The 18,041-nt window shown below is 35.8% G+C and overlaps 1 protein-coding gene across 1 annotated transcript in view; it reads left to right on the forward strand.

The window, feature by feature from the left end:
* The window catches only part of Smg6 (Smg6 nonsense mediated mRNA decay factor), an 18,985-nt gene extending 5,513 nt beyond the window's left edge, over positions 1-13,472 (forward strand). Inside the window, exons 10-25 of the mRNA XM_013326496.1 lie at positions 7-95; positions 223-712; positions 801-911; positions 1,284-1,448; positions 1,819-1,880; positions 2,141-2,292; positions 8,916-9,076; positions 9,257-9,330; positions 9,409-9,506; positions 9,888-10,047; positions 10,288-10,405; positions 10,516-10,704; positions 10,842-10,983; positions 11,596-11,826; positions 12,110-12,258; positions 12,703-13,472. Coding sequence (XP_013181950.1) covers positions 7-95; positions 223-712; positions 801-911; positions 1,284-1,448; positions 1,819-1,880; positions 2,141-2,292; positions 8,916-9,076; positions 9,257-9,330; positions 9,409-9,506; positions 9,888-10,047; positions 10,288-10,405; positions 10,516-10,704; positions 10,842-10,983; positions 11,596-11,826; positions 12,110-12,258; positions 12,703-12,747 — 2,436 coding nt within the window. The 3' untranslated portion in view covers positions 12,748-13,472. The remainder of the gene's footprint in view (positions 1-6; positions 96-222; positions 713-800; positions 912-1,283; positions 1,449-1,818; positions 1,881-2,140; positions 2,293-8,915; positions 9,077-9,256; positions 9,331-9,408; positions 9,507-9,887; positions 10,048-10,287; positions 10,406-10,515; positions 10,705-10,841; positions 10,984-11,595; positions 11,827-12,109; positions 12,259-12,702) is intronic.
* The last annotated feature ends 4,569 nt before the right edge of the window (positions 13,473-18,041 follow it).

Raw genomic sequence — 18,041 nt, forward strand, 5'->3', positions numbered from 1 at the left:
CAGCAGGTGGACCGCGCAGACGCTATCTTGCGCACGCACGCACTGCGCGGGCCCGCCGCTCTCGCCGCGCACTGGCATGACGTCATCGAAACTAGGTACGTAGGCATACGTACTCTTTATTACCGTTTTTGGAATGAAGAGGAAAGTAGAATTATTTGATTAAGAGTAATTTAGTCTGATTATTCTTACACATGTAATTTTTTTTTCATTATTTTGTTACAGAAAGTTTTTGCAGAATGCCCTCCAGAGTTTGTTGATGTCCGATTTAAAATATTGCCAGTCCGATAATATCGAGCATCAGTTTTGGAAAATGTTGTACTACAATTTTCTGGAAGTGTTGAGGAAGAGCATACCGCAGTTACCTCCCGAAGTGAAGCCTGATGTTATAAAACTGATCAATACAATAATTGAAGAGGGGAACGTTTTCTTTGAGAATCTCGTACAAAGTTTGGAGAAAACATACAAGTTCAATACGGACGATTATTTGAACGATAATCACGTTTTGCCGCCGAAGGGTCTCGGTTATGTGGGACTCGCTTTGATCTCAGTACAAAAGTTATACGTATTTTTGGGAGACTTAGCTAGATATAAGGAACAAGTGAATGAAACTAATAATTTCGCTAAGAGTAAATTTTGGTACACTAAAGCTCAACAGATTAATCCAAAAAATGGAAGGCCATATAATCAATTAGCATTATTAGCTATATACGCTGTAAGTATGTAAATACAACGTTTTAATTATTTTAAGAAATATTTAAACTAATTAATTTATCATATATTAACCGATTTACTTTTTCCAGAGGAGAAAATTAGACGCTGTTTATTATTACATGAGAAGTTTAATGTCTTCGAATCCCTTTCAATCAGCTCGTGAAAGTTTATTATCGTTATTCGATGAAAACAGAAAAAAGGTAAATTAGATTTAATTATAACTTTCGAATAAAAATAACGCATTTTACGGTTACGTGTTTATTAGGATTGTGAAATGCTTAATAGTTTATAACTAATATAAGGAGGAAAGAATTGTTTGTTTGTATTGAATAGATTCTGAAACTTCTTTCACTGTTGGGAAGCTTCCCCAGATATCATAGGCTATACATATATGTTTATGTTGTTTCGTTTTTTTCCGCGCTGACGAAGTCTCAAGCAATTGTCTATGTTAGGGATGATGGAGAATGTTAAAATCACTTTTGAAATGGAACAACTAGTTCTATAGTCGATTGGTACAAATCTTTATTACTTATAAATAGTAAATAATGAATACAATATTGTGTGTACATCAGTATGAGGCAGCGGAGAAGAAACGTCGCGCGGCGGAGGTAGTGAAGGCGGCGGAGAGTGTGGAGGCGGGTAGCGCGGTGTGCGAGGGTGGTCGTCGCGAGATCTGGCTGAGACCCTCACCCGCCACACGACATGACGAGACCTTCGACCACATGACACCAGTTGAGGTGAGCTCCCACTAAACCTCACTTATCAGCGGCTTTTGACTGCCGAGATCATTATTCCCTATAAATGGATAGGTCATAGCTTTGAAATGACGCCTGCTGAAGTTCCTGAAACTTAATTCTATCTCTTTTATTAGTGCATAGAATCATCGCCGTGACAAAATGGCGAAAATCAAATAGGCACAAAATACCACGGTTTATAGCCTGTCCATTTGAACGTGCCACTTGTATTGCCGTCACTTTCACTGGCTTTGTCAAAACAACGACAGCAATATGTGTCATTACGAGTGCCACAGAGGTTAATTGTGGAGATTATAATAGTAAACAGACTCATTAACATTCGGTTGAATTTAACATTTTTTTTTGTTTGCAGTTAAATAAAAACTTCATCACCAGTTACTTACATGTTCATGGAAAATTAATAACCAAAATTGGGTAAGTATATTTTTATGCTGACACTATTTTATATGGAGATTGACATGCTACTTAAATATCTTATTTCTGTTTCTGTCATTATCTTTGACAACAAAGAGGTAACAATATATTGTGAACGAAGATTATGGTCTCAAAAACCCACGGTAATATTTTTTACGGACACGAGAATATCTTGTAAGCTTTGTGGTCGTCATATAAGGTATAATAGCATAAGAGGCTGCAAATAGTAGAATGTTTGTATGTGTATGTGTATGTGTAAGTATGGAGACGCTGCACGAGAGCGCGCGGCGCATGGTGCGTCAGTTCCGCGCGCTGCTGCACCGGCAGCCGCTGCCCACGCCCGCCGCGCGCCTGCTGCAGCTCACCGCCCTCAACATGTTCGCCGTCGAGACCAACGCAGCACCACTCGCAGGTTACATGCACTACTTATATCTATACCGTACTATATACTACGGATTTTGATGTAGCCTGCAAGAACATATAGGCTGTTTTTTTTTATTTCACGCGGACAAAGCCGCGGGCAAAAGCTAGTGGAGTTATAATTTAGATTTACCACATATGTTACTTTGATAAATTTTCAATCTAATTGTGGCATATAACAGCGGTTCTGAAGCTGCCATCCTTTCAAAATACGTACGAAATTAGAACAACTGCCAATACTTCACGTTGACAATCCAAGACAATAGACAAATCTTACTGCTACATTTAAAATAGTTATTTGTTTGCTTAGAGTCCCTTAGTATAGATTTGGTACGCATAAACTACACTAAGTAACTGCCTTATTAATAGATTTAGTTATTAGTCTTAGTTAATTAAAAGCTGTGGACTCCACCTAGATGTGATCTTCACTTTAGTAGGATTTTTTTTTGTGTAATTCTTACATTGGTGGATTTTTTTTTAGCGGTCCCTTATTTCAAGAGAGCTTAAAATTATGTCATTAAGTAAGCTATTTAGTAAAATCGTGCAATTATTTTACGGTCGAGCGACTTACAGAACACGGAATGCAAAAAACGTACGACATGCGATCCCCTGTTTTTGTTTTGGTCTGACTCTTGTCATAAATCATACCTATATGAAGAATATTACCAATAAAATTGGATACAAATTATTATTTTTATGAAATAAGTTAATAACCAGACAAATCCATATTAAATAAAAATGTTTTTTACAATTTCCTTATGAATCATCATCATCAGCTATACGTCCCCACCGAGGGGCTCGGAGCCTACCCTTAGTTCAGAGTGATCAGGCCATAGTCAACCACGCTGGCCAACTGCGGGTTTGTTGACTTCACACATATCTTTGAATTGCTTCTCAGATACGTGCAGTTTGCATCACGATGTTTTCCTTCACCGTAAGAACGTCGGATAAATGTCATACGTAAATCGGAAATAGAAAAACACATTGGTACATGGCGGGATTCGAACCCAGGACCTGCAGATTCCAAGTCAAGTTCTTGACCCCAGAGCCACCGACGCTCCTTATGAATACGTTTACTATTTTTTACGTCCATTTTGCTTTTGTATGTTTCAATGTTTTGAGATATACTATGATATCAAAAGCGAAAAAGATGTACAACACATTCTAACTTAATCAAAACAAAATATTAGTTCTCATATGATTTCAAAAAATCTTTTATAGCAGTTAATAGGGTAAAAAAATCAGGTTCAATTTATTTAAACCTTTAGCCACAGTACCATACAAAGTGTATTTATATATCGTTTCCGCTCGACGGGATCGACGTGAGAAATCTTGATTTTTACGACTCCTTTTGCCGAACGAGGTTAAAGCGAATAATTTAAAAACAACTCTCACGATCTTATTCTCCTAATAGCGTGACCAAAGGTTCTGACAATTTGAGTCTGATTACACGTTTTCCCATTTAAAAAAAAGGCTCAACATGCGCTGAACTAATAAATCTACTAATACAACATATAAAAAGTTGTTTAATGAGTCTCAACTTTATATTAAAATACGACGTCGAACTGCAAAAATCTTTAAAAGAGCTCGGCTATCCTAGGTTATGTTACCTTAAGCTACTCGGATCATTTGTAATTTTTTTATGTAGGACCAAATAAACATGAACCTTGTCAACTACTCTTTCATACAGCAGCACAGACCGCTTCCCTAAACTTGAAACTCAAATCACTCTAAAAATATCTAAACAGTGACTAATTTTAATATTTAGTGTTAAACTAGCTACCGCCTGTGACTCCTTCTGTATTGAATTAAGAAAAAACTTAATTAGTAGCCCATGTTCTTCCAGACTATGTTTCACATCTATACCAGATTTCAGCGAGATCCATGCAGCCGTTCTGGAGATACCATAAAACAAACATCCATCTCAATATTGTAGCTTAATTTAAAAAAAAAAAACAAAGAATTATAAAGTCTAGGTACACTACGCCAGGAAAGAACGAGATAACAGCATAGCGCCGCCAAATAAAAACAAAAATATGAAACAAACATCCAAACATTCGTACTTATATTATTAGTAAGAAATAAGATTAGTGAAATGAAATATTGTGGTAAAAGAAGTCTCACCATAGTTGTTATAAATCATACTTATGTAAATCTGTCTGTATATTAAAATGATCAGGCCACACACACATCTTTACGTACACATGTGAATAGGTATAATTATTATTATTTAAGACTGCGTTACCGTTGTTTCTACGTTTACCGTAATTTAAATTTTGAAACGCTTTAATAACGGTTTATCCAATTTTCTCAATTCCCTTTGCTTTTGCTGTCTTTTTTGAATTTATTTTTATTACCCGTATCCGCCTCACTCGTTGCCTAACAACATATAAGTATGATTTAGTATTGTGTAATAGAATTACCGTTACATGATTTGATTCAAGGTTATCTGGACATAATAACTTTCGTTTATCCACATTTTTATTGCATTTCTTTGGTGATATGAAAGTTTAACTAACAGATAGTCTTTCGTTTTGAATTTTATTAGGCAAAGGTTATGACAAATTTATGAATTTATCATCCCGTGGGCGTTGAGTTATTTCAAATGATTTTATTATTTGGAAGAATGTCTCTATTTTAATTAAGCTTAATATTTATTAATTCGATTTTAATGTTAAGTTTAACATCGTTTTATAAAATGTAGGTTCAATGAAAGCTTTGCTGATTAACGTAAGCTTTTATCAAACATGTTGATAATACTATAAGCTGGTTTGCTAACTCCTTTTTTTTAATTAACTTATAACGAATATGTTATCATGAAAGTTAATTAGGTTATTAGAGTAATAATGTAAAAACCGATAAAGCGATAAGCATCAAATACCTATATAAGTTGAAAATTGCTGTCTTATTAATACCCGATACGAGTAAAAGCAAAATTAATTACTGCGCCTCAAAGTCAAAGTTAATTATACATGAAGAAGTAATCAGCGGACATGAGAAATAATTGCTTATCGTAAAAGTGTGTATCCATTATCTGCGAGATGACGCCGGACACCGGACTCCGGACGCCGGACTTGGGACAAGGGACTCGCGCCTCTATGGACTTAGATAATGACCCTTTGCACAAGACAATAATTTTTTTGCAACACTATAAAATAATACAAACAAGTTATTTTATTTACACAGATCGTTTATCGTAAATCAAATAACAATAATTTGAAATTCTCGGTGCATTCGTAGTAGACATTTTATAATTAAACAAGTAGACAACTTATGTTAGAAGAATAATGAAAGGGAAACTTTTTCTATGTATAAATTGTCTAAGATAGTGATTATTTTTTTCAATTTTACGGTCTGTGAGCATTCGCAATGCGCTTGCAATAATTGCGTGTACGCCGAATAGATTTTCAAAATTAGCCCATAAAGGCTTGTAAAGTTGGCCGTTTCCTGCGCCCTCGACCGGGAGTAGGCAGTAAGGGTTTGTAATTACAAATTACAAGTTATCGGAGGAGGTTGATGCACCGCGAGTACGACACGCCGGCAGCGATGCGGTGCTCGACAGCGCTTCAAAAAGCTGCAGCGCTTCTCGCCGCCGGACAGACAGGTTCAACAAACTGACTCCACGGAACGGTGACGCCGTTTTTACGCGATTATACGTAATGTTATTTTATATTACACGAGGGGAAATTACGGCAAGCGAGGGCCTTAATTACGACATTCTGTGCGATCGTGCCCTTTGCCATCCTTCACAGAGTAACACCGGCAAAATTTATTACATAACAATGTCTTATTTATAAATATTCATGTTATATCTTTTTATAAATTACGTTATATCGTTGATATGAACATGTAGATTTCTTTATATCCGATTTAGTACCGACCTTTTCATCTGTAAGTTCATTCCTCTGTCTGATTTGATAAATTACATGAAGTGCTATAAATAATCTTACGTTAAAAATAGCTATCCATGCGGAGTGAGGGCGTGTTTGGTCTGTTATAATTCGTGTGCGTGACGATATCAACATGCAATTACGAAGATTGCAGCATGTGTCAATGTCATGTCAGTAATGGGGGAATATTAAATAAAAATGTCTGGTAATAGTGTGTAAAACATGATAGGTTGTTTTATAAAGTATACGAGCTGTCAACCGCGACTCCGTCCGCGCGAGATTAAAAAAACTTAATTAGTACTGTATGTGTTCTTCCATTCTAAGTTCTATATCTCTGCCAAATTTTAGCGGGATCCCTTGAACCATTCTGGAGATAGCTTCTAACAAACATCCATCCATCAAAATTTTCGTATTTATAATATTAGTAAGATAGTAATATGAAAGACGTGTGTGTGATGTCGACGGTGTCAGTTGCAGGTGCAATCCCGGTTGTTATTTTTAGCCGGATCTATTTATATCGGACCGGCTTCGCGCCCGCGGCACTGGCCCTCATCTCCGGCCCTTCTAGATTCCTTACTTCATAAACTGGCATTATCATTTTTAACAGCTTGTTATTCTCAATTATATCGGCGTGATGGATATTATATAGCGTGTGACCGATATTTAATAGCTCATGTTGCATCTAGTCGCGACCGCTTGGACGCCTTCTTTTTGCTCCACTTCGATATTAATTAAGCGATACCATCTTATCGAAGTCACAGGATATTTTTGATATTGCATTTACGGTTACTTGACCCCTACATTGTATAATATTAAAGCGTTTGTTATTTACTAGTTGTCGCCCACGACTCCGTGTGCGCGAAATTAAAAAAATCAATAAGTAGCCTCTGTGTTCTTCTAGACTGTGTTCTATATCCATGCCAAATTTCAGCCGGATCCGTTCAGCCGTTCTGGAGATACATATAAACAAACATCCATCCATCTAAAATACGCATTTATAATATTAGTAACATGTTTTTCAATTAATATAAATTCTTTTAAAATATTTTGTAACCTACCGAAGTGATAAAAGATGATAAAAGTTACAAATCTTTTTATTTATTATTTGGCGTTGATAATAAAATCGAAGGAGAATTTATTGAAATCTTTTTAAGTATAAAAAAACATTGTTATTTTCCAAAGTTAACAATAAGAGAAAGGACAATGTTTATTTAGAAACCAGTTTCAGTTGATGCAAATATATACAAAGTGTTGAGTTGGAATGACTAGATGTAACAGCTAACAACTGTTTGATGGATATCATAACAGTAAAGAGAGGATATAAAAATTTTACCGCTTCCTTTGCATGACTCACATCCTAAAGACAGTTCAAAATTATACTAATATTATAAATGCGAATGTTTACATGGATGGTTGTTTGAAGGTATCTCCGAAACTGATCTCGATGGAATTTGGCATAGATGTAGAACATAGTCTGGAAGAACACATAGTCGTAGCTACTAAAACAGTTTTTTTTTATCAACGTTTCTTTTTAATTTCGCGCGGACAGAGTCACGGGCGACAGCTAGTGTTTTGATAAATAAATGGTCTTCGATTTGTTTTAGAGATTCGCATTATGAAATATTTCATACGATGAAAATATAAATGCAGTTAGACCACACCGCAACTATTGAGATAAGACTTTGAAATAAATGGCCGAAGTCTGTGAGAAACTTATGAATAAAAATCAAATAAAACGGTATATAAATTGGTGTCGTCGTATTTAAAATTTATTTCTATTATGACTGAGCTTATACTATTTCATCGTAGATTATTATTTTATTTTACTACATATTATTTGAATATTCATTTATAAATATTATTTATTATATTATAATACATTAAAAATAAAGACTCTGTTATTTAATGTACTATGTAAATGCATTTTTTCTATTACTACATGGCCCTACTTAGACCGAATTAGGACTAATTTTAGTCCAGTTTCCCGTTCTACTTTTTCCTTAAAAGGAAATGATGGGAAGAGGGAGTGGATTTGATGGAGAAGACGCGTAGGAATGGAAAATATCTTTCTGTGCGTCGGGATCCGGTGGCCGCTTACGTATTTGCCACCTTATGAAAAAAAATATAACATATGTTTATTTTATACTTTTTATTTATTAAAATTAAAGGTATCATAAACTTTGTGATGAGAATAGAACTATGGTTATGAGTTACTTGAAATTGTATTCGGAAGTTTACACGTGAGTTTTGTTTTCACTGCCAACTTTGTTTAGAAGGTTTATATGTAGACGAGTGATAGAATGGCGAATCAAAACGGGTCTAGAGCGAGGCAATTTAAATTTTATGATAGTCGGAAATTGAAAAAGTCATTACGAAAATTAGTAACAGTAGTGTTAATAACAGTAATATATAAAGAAATTGGCACGTTATTGAAAATAGTAGAACAAAATAATAAAAATATATTTACGTCCTAAAAACACTTTTTATCTACATCGTTCTATTTTATCCAGAGTTGTAGATTATCAGGCTGTTTGATCAGAAGGTTAAATGTAAAAAAAAAAGAAATGAGAAAAGGGCGATTCTTATACTCAGCTTTTGTTAAATTTATGGACCATCTTTCCTATATTTATATGTATTATATGCTCGAACTAATCATAAAGATGCAATGTAAATTACCCTTTTACACCTTCCAGTCTTGCAAAAAATAAATATAAGTTTTATACAGAGTCGGGTGACAAGAACGGTCGATCGGCGTGGCTGGAATGCGCGTTGAGCGTGTCCCTGCTGATGTTCGGCGCGCTGCTCGAACGATGCTGTGCTCTGTTGCCTGAACCACCCAACTCACAGCAGCACGCTGACGCCTTCCTCCTGTTGCCTGCTATAAAGGTTACACATAGTCCCTCTGCGATATTGATACTCTGCTCATTTTCTACTTTTTGGTATTAACATAAAGACCTATTAAGTGCCAGTATCAGTACAGATCGAAGAGTTTGTGCTGACGCTGTTTGTATTTGAATTATAACATCCATCTTAAATATTTAAAACTCAGACTTATATTCTTTGCAGGTGTGGTCTGACTGGATGCTATGTCATAGCAGTATATGGAATCCACCACCTTCATTCGACAACTTCGAAATCGAGTAAGTTTCAAACTTTAAGTATAACATTATTTATCACTGTATAGTTTTTAATTTGACGAAATTTTTTATTTCGTTTAGAAGCGATAACGAGCCGTGGGATTGGCTCGCGAAGCTGATGAACATTCTCGAAAATCTCGATGATAAGTCTATAGACTTGGAAAGTGAAAGGAAAGAGGGTATGTATTGTTATATCAATTTAATCCAATGCATTAAATTATCCGATATCATAACAGTTATAGGAACAGAGAGTTATTGGCACACTCAGAATTGTTTATCACTAAGGACCTTAGTGTAGATTTCCCTTGCAAAATGAGCGAGCGGCCACTTTAATTCATCGTAATAGCGAAGCGACTATTGTCCATAGACATCCGCAATTGCAAATGTGCTGTCTACCTTTACTCGACAGAGGAGGGTACTCTCGGAAAGAGAATATTTGCCCTTCCTATGCATCAAATATATCTCCTTCCAATTTTTATCTTATAAGAAAAGGGTGGGGTGGGAAATAGGGGTAAAATAAGTTCCTAGGTTACAGTAGAGGGCATTTAATGTGTGTGCAGGGTACGTAGCGGTGCGGCTGGCGGAGGACGCGTCGCTGGCAGGGTTCACGCCGCTGATGTACATGGAGCCGGCGGTGGCCTGGCTGCCGGCTGCCAGCGCCGCGCACCACGCCGCCGAGCACGCGCTGCGCACCAGGAAACTGCTCTTCTTTGGCACCGAGTCAGTCCTCAAACCTCAAACCTACTTTACAAGACAGTCAATTGGAATGTCATCAAACAATTATCTATACATCCAAGCATTCACATTCAAAATATTAGTAAAATTTAATTGTTTATTTTGTCACCAAATAAGAATTTATATCGTTCAAGGCGAGTATACAAAGACCATTAGGCTGAGCGACGTATCCAGACTAATTAAGTAGTTGTTGGCTGTATTTCCTAGCGGTAATGTTTGTGTCAGATACCTGGTGGGCGTGGAGCCGCCGGTGCTGAGACTGGAGTACCCGGCGGGGGAGTCGCCGCGCTACGTGAGCGCGGTGCAGCGGACGAAGCCTCACTACCCATCGCTGCAGAACTTGGTAAATCACATTTTTTTATCTAAAAGTTGGGTTAAATATAAGTTATTTTCGAAATTCTGAAATAAATATTTACAATATTAGTGTTTTAATCTATGTTTATTGTGATGTAGGCGGAGGACTCTGACGAGGGTGAGAGCGTGGGCGGCGCGTCTGGTGGTTCTGCGGAGGGTACGGAGGGCGCGGGGGCTGCGGGCGAGGTGCCCGAGGGCGCGGACGAGGCCACCAGGAGGCTGCTCAGGCGGAAAGAACAACTTGAGTCCCGCAAAGCGACGCTCGAACGAAGACGACAACGAATGCAGGTTTGAAAAAAAACTAAGACTATTGCTAGAATGTGAGGATAGGAAGGGGAGAGGATGACAGGAAAGGGACTCTTTTTTTCTCTGTTCAAAATAAATGATGCTTCTGTAAGTTTTTTGTTTTTTGTTGTGTTGTGCAGGAGATGGTGGGTGTTGGGGCGGAGGTCCGCGTGCGTCCGCGCTGGCTGGTGCCAGACACCAACTGCTTCATCGACCACCTGCCGCTGCTGCAGGCGGTGGCCGCGCCGCCCAGCCCCTACACACTTGCCGTGCCCCTAGTCGGTCAGTACACAATACATCTTTACACTTACGTCAATTGCTAGCTTATCTAATTACGCTTTTTTATTTCAGTAATAAAAAGCGTAATAATACATAAATCTCGTCTTCTATATTCTTACTAACTGTAAAACTATTTTACCTTTAAAATTGGCAAGGTCATATCAGTGGTGTGCGTACAACGGAAATCACTATCATTTTGTTTTTATAAATTTGTATTTTATTCATACAAAAAAAAAAGTTGTTATCATACTTTATTTGGTTCGTTTTATACGACTGGTTTTTATGTAAACTGGTTATCGCAATAATAGGTCGGGCCTACTCGAGGGATCACTGAGTACAAACATCCAATAAATAATACATCAAGAGAAAGTATTGTACACATCGTGTTTTCATAAGTACTAAGAGTTGATTTATCACAAATTATTTATGGTATATCACAAAAAAAAAGAAATTACTTGTTTTATTAAGTGCAAACACACGGTAAGATTCAGACATGGCACGTAGAAGGGATTGGGGTAGAAGTAAAGCCTTTGTTACCGTCATGAAGAGGAAAAAGCATACGTCCATCCATACATTCAAACATAAGAATTTGTAACAATAGTAAGATGTGTGCAGTGGTGGGTGAGCTGGAGGGTCTACGGAAGTGCAGTCGCGTGGGCGGGGCGGCGCAGGCGGCGCGCAGATGGGTGGCGGAGGCGCGCGGCGTGCGGCTGGCGACTGCGCGCGGCTCGCTGCTCGCCTCGCGCTCCTTCACCGCCGAGCGCGACCGCCCGCGCGCATCCAACGACGACCGCGTGCTCGCCACCGCGCTCAATCTGCACGCCAACATTGAATCTAATGCCGACAGTACGTATTGATATTACACCTAGTTAAACTACTGCTGTGCTCACGATGACCAGACGGAACCCGCCATGGCGACTAACGTGTTCTATTAACCTTTTAGTCTATTTTTGACAGAAAATTTGTGTAAATTTTAAATTAATCTAGTTAGGGAGCCAAGGTAATATTGATACTGTAATAATTTGAATATGCCAAAAAAAAATCTGAAATAGTTTCTTTTAGAAATAAGATGCTGAATCGCCTGCTAGATTTTCACTGCAATTTGTTATCAGTTAAATACATATTGTAGGTACACAAGAAATGGTGCGCGAGGTGGTGCTGCTCACTGATGACCGCAACCTGCGCGTGAAGGCGCTGGCCGCGGACCTGCCCGCCCGAGACCTGCCATCCTTCGTCGCCTGGGCGGGCCTCGATACTGCAGCCGCCACTCAGCCCACTGTAAGCAATTTAATCTTATAAAAAAATAAAACTTAATTTTGTTTAAATAAAGTTGGCCATATTTGAACATGTGATGTTATTCATAACTCGTAACTAGCTGAAGTGAAGACGTAATGTTACGGACGACGTAGAAGAGTATGATAATAATATGGAGAAAAACTGCATTTGCTCACTAAAGATGTCAGCATAATCAAAAGTGATAGTAGCACTAAATATTAGTATTTTAAAAAAACACTTTATTTTATATACAAAGTACTCTGTGCACTGTAGTCATATGTCAAATTTCAAAAAATCTAATAATAATTTTTCTTTAAATCGCTAGAATGACGTATAAAAATTTGACAGATGACACATGACAGCTTACTCTTGGCGCCAACTACTTAGGTCTTTGGAGTTTTTTCTTGTGATTTATTACAAAGATGTAATATTGATTTGTGTTGACAGAGCCAGGCAGCGCGTGCAGGGAACAGTACAAGTGCGAATAACTGAGCGGCGTGTTGCTGTGCCGCGCTGTGCCGTGCTGTGCCGCGCTGTGCCGCGCTGTGCCGGGCTCGCTTACTCTAGGAATTGATTAGTTATGATGAATTAATACACGAATAGAATGAACCAATAATACAATAAAAGTACACTTTTGTTACTGGCTTTAGGATAACTCGCCTAGGGGTGATCGATGTACCAAAAGAATTGATGTTTTTCTACGTATTATTACAAAATTTTTAAATTAAATGATATGAGTGATTTGTTGTATTAATAAATTTTTTAGGTTAATTTAGCGGTTGTATTTTACATCGACATTTTACATTGTATGAATATCAAATGTAGTCTGTCAAAGATCATCCCTAATTCCACCCCTGTGTTCCTGACCTACATTATCATTATTTTTCCATCAATTTTTATATATAAGATAATGTAAATTTATCATCGCTGATTTTAATTTTTTTATATTTACGTTAAGTATATTTTTTTTATAATTTTAGTTAATTGTTGCTAATTATCTATTGTAAATGCAATGCTTAGGCTATCCACTGTAATTCGCTAAGTCGTTCGCACTAATGCATGTGTCATGTGTCATGTGTCATGTGTCATGTGCCACCTGCAACATGTCTTCGTCTAGTTGTAATCGCCCGTTGTCTAGATGCTTTAATATTCATATACTGTCTTTACTAATACTAAGTTTTTTAAGTATTCTAATTAGAACGAATATTTAATATTTCACGAATATTTTTTATGAATGACTGCAGTGCTAACGTAGATAAATTTTATAGGATTAAGAAAGGTAATTAAAATTATATAAATATATTCCATCGGAGCATATTGTCATCGTATACAAGGTTTTTGTTATATTTTACTTATTACACAGGTTTGTCTGTTATACAAATGTTCTAACCTAAACAATATTCCAATTTAAATATTATTATAAAGATGTTTTGCTGTATTGCAAAACGGTTGATGGTACACACAAACAGGTCATTTTTTTCTTTATATAGTTAGGGAGAAGAATTGTAAAAAAAAAAAAAGTTATAGTGAAAGTTAATCTAAGTAGACATTGGAAGATCTTTAAAAGGTTTTACATTTTGAAAATTGTTTGATGCTGTTAGTTTTTGTCGTAATCATGATAATTTAATAAACATTGATAACTTCTGGTAATTGTTTTCTTTTGATATTATTTCCTTTGTGTTATTTAACATATACGTAATTACCTTAAGGTTTATAAAACTTTCAGCGTCGACTCTACAAGTGGGATAGAGCCAGGATGAAGAATTGCCTTATATTGGTCATTGTAATTGTGTGACCAGTCTATAAAAAGGGAGATTTTGAAACTTTATTAAGCTGTTATTTGCAATAATGAAATATTTTATAACTTTAAAAAAGTTCGACTATTCGACTGTCAGTAAGTACTTTTGAAATGACCTATAAAATGTTTTGGTAATGGAAAAGTAGACTCGTCATGAAAGTAATCTGTTCAAAGCCAATTAAAAATACATAAATCTTGAAATCTTTGACTAAAAAACTGGCTTTTTTGATATTAAAAAGTTATTAAGTGATGCGTTTGACATACAATGTAAAGTTGAAGGTGATGGACGCATACTTTCAAGTACAAAATGTATAATCCTATCGTTATATGTTTGTATAAAAGATAATGAATAGTAAATCTATTTATGGTGTTTCGAGTGAGAAATTCCGATGTAAAGAGTTGAGCAATGGGAATTGGCAATGTTCCGAGGCGAGTCGAGTCGAGGCTAGCGCGCGCAGGTTGTAAAAACACCGTTATTCTTATTTACCGTGCGCATCTCTGCGCAGGCGCTGCGCTGCGGCCACCTTATTTACGATACATACGAGATGTCTACACGCGTGCCGTCATTCTTTTTATATTTAATTTCAATTTGTCGACTTTCTTTATTGAGTCAAATTATAGAATTTAACGCATTACAGTAACAATGGACACTTCAATTGCGTGTTGTAAGTAGAAAGTTGAACTTTATCGATGCAAAATAGAAGCTATTAATAGGTCCTTTTCTTAAACTATGCCAGGACAATAAGGAAAAGTTCTAGTATTTTACTACAACGAAGTAAATTACGAACTTTTTTCCATTTATAGAAATATGCCTTAATCCCCTTGTTCTTTAAATGCAGTAATAGAAACTTATGATGGTTTCATCAACTTTTAACAATCAAATGAGACGTATGTTTTATGTTAATTTACAAATTCCGCCACAAATAAATTAGCATAATTTGCTAGAAAGTTGCATAGTATCTCTTCCTCAAAAATAATCGATCGGACGTCAAAGCTCGCATGGATTTTCTGATATATGTTTTTCCGACTTCGTTTCCTGTTACCAGAGTGAGGAGCGTATAGATAAGGCAGAAACATCCTCGCCCGGATTCTGAAAAAGTTGTAACATTACAACCAAGCAACACTCCCGTCAATGGTATCGATTAACTGGAGATTAGGAATAACTAAGAACATTGACTTCAAAAACCGGGCATTTGTTAACGTAACTTAACTGACGGTTAACTGTAACTTTTCTCTGACTCTTTCTCTTTTTTTCAGAGATATGAATAAGTTTAAAATTTTCTGATAAATAAAGCATTGCATCTCCATTTTGCACGATTTACATATAATTAAGCAGCGCATTTGCTTTACCAAGGTGTATTCTTGAAGTTCAAGTACCTGCCACTCATCTCTAGGTGTTTCTTAATAAAGTGAACAATTTACTATATTTAACAGGAAGTTATTTTGTCTAGACCTTCGTTCGTGACTTTTAAAATGTCTATTTTACTTAAGGAACGGATGGGGTCATGTAAAAACCTAGACGTTAGTGCTAAAAGTGTCTTGTGTTTTGACAGTTTTAGATGGATAACTTAATTAAGTCCTTAGTTGTAGAATTAAAATATAATAATATTAATCAACTAGATATAGAATAAATCGCATACCAACGACAATGCTTAACAAAAAAAAAATATTAACAATCGTAAAAAAAGTTGTATTGTCAACTATCGAATAAATAAAACATGGTCGACAACATTGAGAATAACTCGTAAACTATGTGAGATGAAGTAAATAATATTATGAATTAAAGAAAGTACAGTAAATCACAGCATGTTCGGATTGTTCTAGTACATTCCTTGTCAAACCGAATCGATCGATACTTCTATATAAAATTTAACTTCAATAAAATAACCACTACGTATGCAACTACAGGTTTTTTGTACCAATTTATGTCACTAGCTATTATTGAATATACCGTTGTGATTTGTTCATATTACAATGGTAAAGTTCTTAGTTACAATGTATACCAATTTTCCTGTAGCTCATGTCTAAACAGACACGACAATTATAGCTTGATATGGGAATCCGTTGTTGTATTTTTAATATTTGCTGTAGCGTATCGTGTGAGCGAAGAAGCTTTGCTATAGCGATTATCTCCAAAATGATGTTTAAGTGATAATTGGTAACTTTTTTTTAATTGTAGCCTAATTTAATACTAAAATCTTAGCCAAATTAAGTAGGAAGTAGTCTTATTGTTGAAGACTGTGAATAAATCATAAAAAACAAAAAAAAAATACAGTTTAATCAAGTAAAAGGACTATAAAGTTTAAGGACTTTTCTAGAGACACGGCGTGTTATTGACACTGCAAGTGACGTAAATCAGTGTATCGTTTACTGCGCTTGAAAATTTTTACTCGTAAATATCATCTCGGCAATTTTTAACAAACATTTAACATTAATTGTCTACAACATTAATCGAGATTTGATCTTTTCAATTTGTTTTTGTTTTGTATTCATACACATATTAATAACATTGGAGTGTCTGTATGTAATATCGAGAGAAAAATTCGTACACGTGATGTATTTGCGTTGCTGAAAACGAAAAGTTTTTGTCTGTCTGTATGTCCGCAAGACCGCGTTTGTTCAGCGTAATTTCCGGAGCGGCCGATTTTGACGGGAAAATATGCTACCGGGCTTATTATAGGCCACTTTTTCTAAATTCTACGCTAACAAAGTCGTGGATGATCGCTAGTTTTAGGATGAAATTAGAGACAATTTCATGGTTATAAAGTACCTCTGAAGTATTTATTTAAGAAAAATTAATTCTCCATACAAACATCCTCTATTTAAACTTCATTTTACATGCAATATATTTAAAAGTTTATATTTAATGAATGATGTAATTATGGGAATAAATCAAACAAAAGAGTTTGTCTTAAGACGGATTTGTTACTGTGTCGCATTGAATGTTACTGGGAATTTTCTAACAAGAGTCATTTAAATTGTTTGTCCTGCAAATTGTCGAGTGTCTTCGTCATAATATGACTTAAACAAGATGATACACAATTATGAAATACCTACCATCTTAATGTGTGGACACTTGTTGACAATCACTACGACTCTGAGAGAGGTTTAACGACAATCTTTGAATAAAATCTCAAGAGCAATACGTTAATGTGTTTGTTCTTAAGTGTCGAAATCTAATATCCTTTAGGGTTTGAAATACACAGATATGTATGCACAGACAATTCGTTAATGGTGGAAGTACAAAGAAGTGATTTCCCGTTTCATCTCCTAAGACTACTATGATTGGCATATGTAGCTATCAAAACAGATTTAAGAAATAAGAATAAAACGATGGTTGAAATATTTGTGACGAAGTTATACGTGTAATTTGATGTAAATTAATATCGTACGGTCGAATACATACATCTACCCTATCCAACTTTGCGATGTTTACAACTATGGTAAAGATTGGTGTTCGTAACATCAAAATATTTTTAATAGTTTCATACATCTTAGTATATCATATGTTTTCATTGTATTTTATCTATTACAAGATGTCGCCCGCGACTACGTCCGCACGGGATTAAAAAAATGATAGCCGATTCTCAGATCTATTGAATAAACACATAAAATTTTATAAAAATCGGCCGTTTCGGAGGAGTATGGTAACTAACATTTTTACACGAGAATTTTACATATAAGATGTAAAACGAATTTAAATTATTAATATGTCATGAGTTCATTTTTACATACAAGGTAAGATAGAAATAAACACAATTATATGCCATTATTGTAATGTATTTGAAATAATATTGAAATTGTAATGATCAGCATTTTCCTGTACAATTGTATAACGATTAACTCGTGACTGGGATGTAGTATGAGGATGTTGACCATGACACCAAGTTTTGTCATTTTAAAGTGTGATATCACAAGAAATTTCAAAATGAATAGAACATAAAACACGTGAAATTTTGAAAGTTAATATCAGGCCTAGCACAAAATT

The sequence above is a fragment of the Papilio xuthus genome, unplaced genomic scaffold (assembly GCF_000836235.2).
Source record: "Papilio xuthus unplaced genomic scaffold, Pxut_1.1 DF828780.1, whole genome shotgun sequence".
Classification (NCBI taxonomy): Eukaryota; Metazoa; Arthropoda; class Insecta; order Lepidoptera; family Papilionidae; genus Papilio; species Papilio xuthus.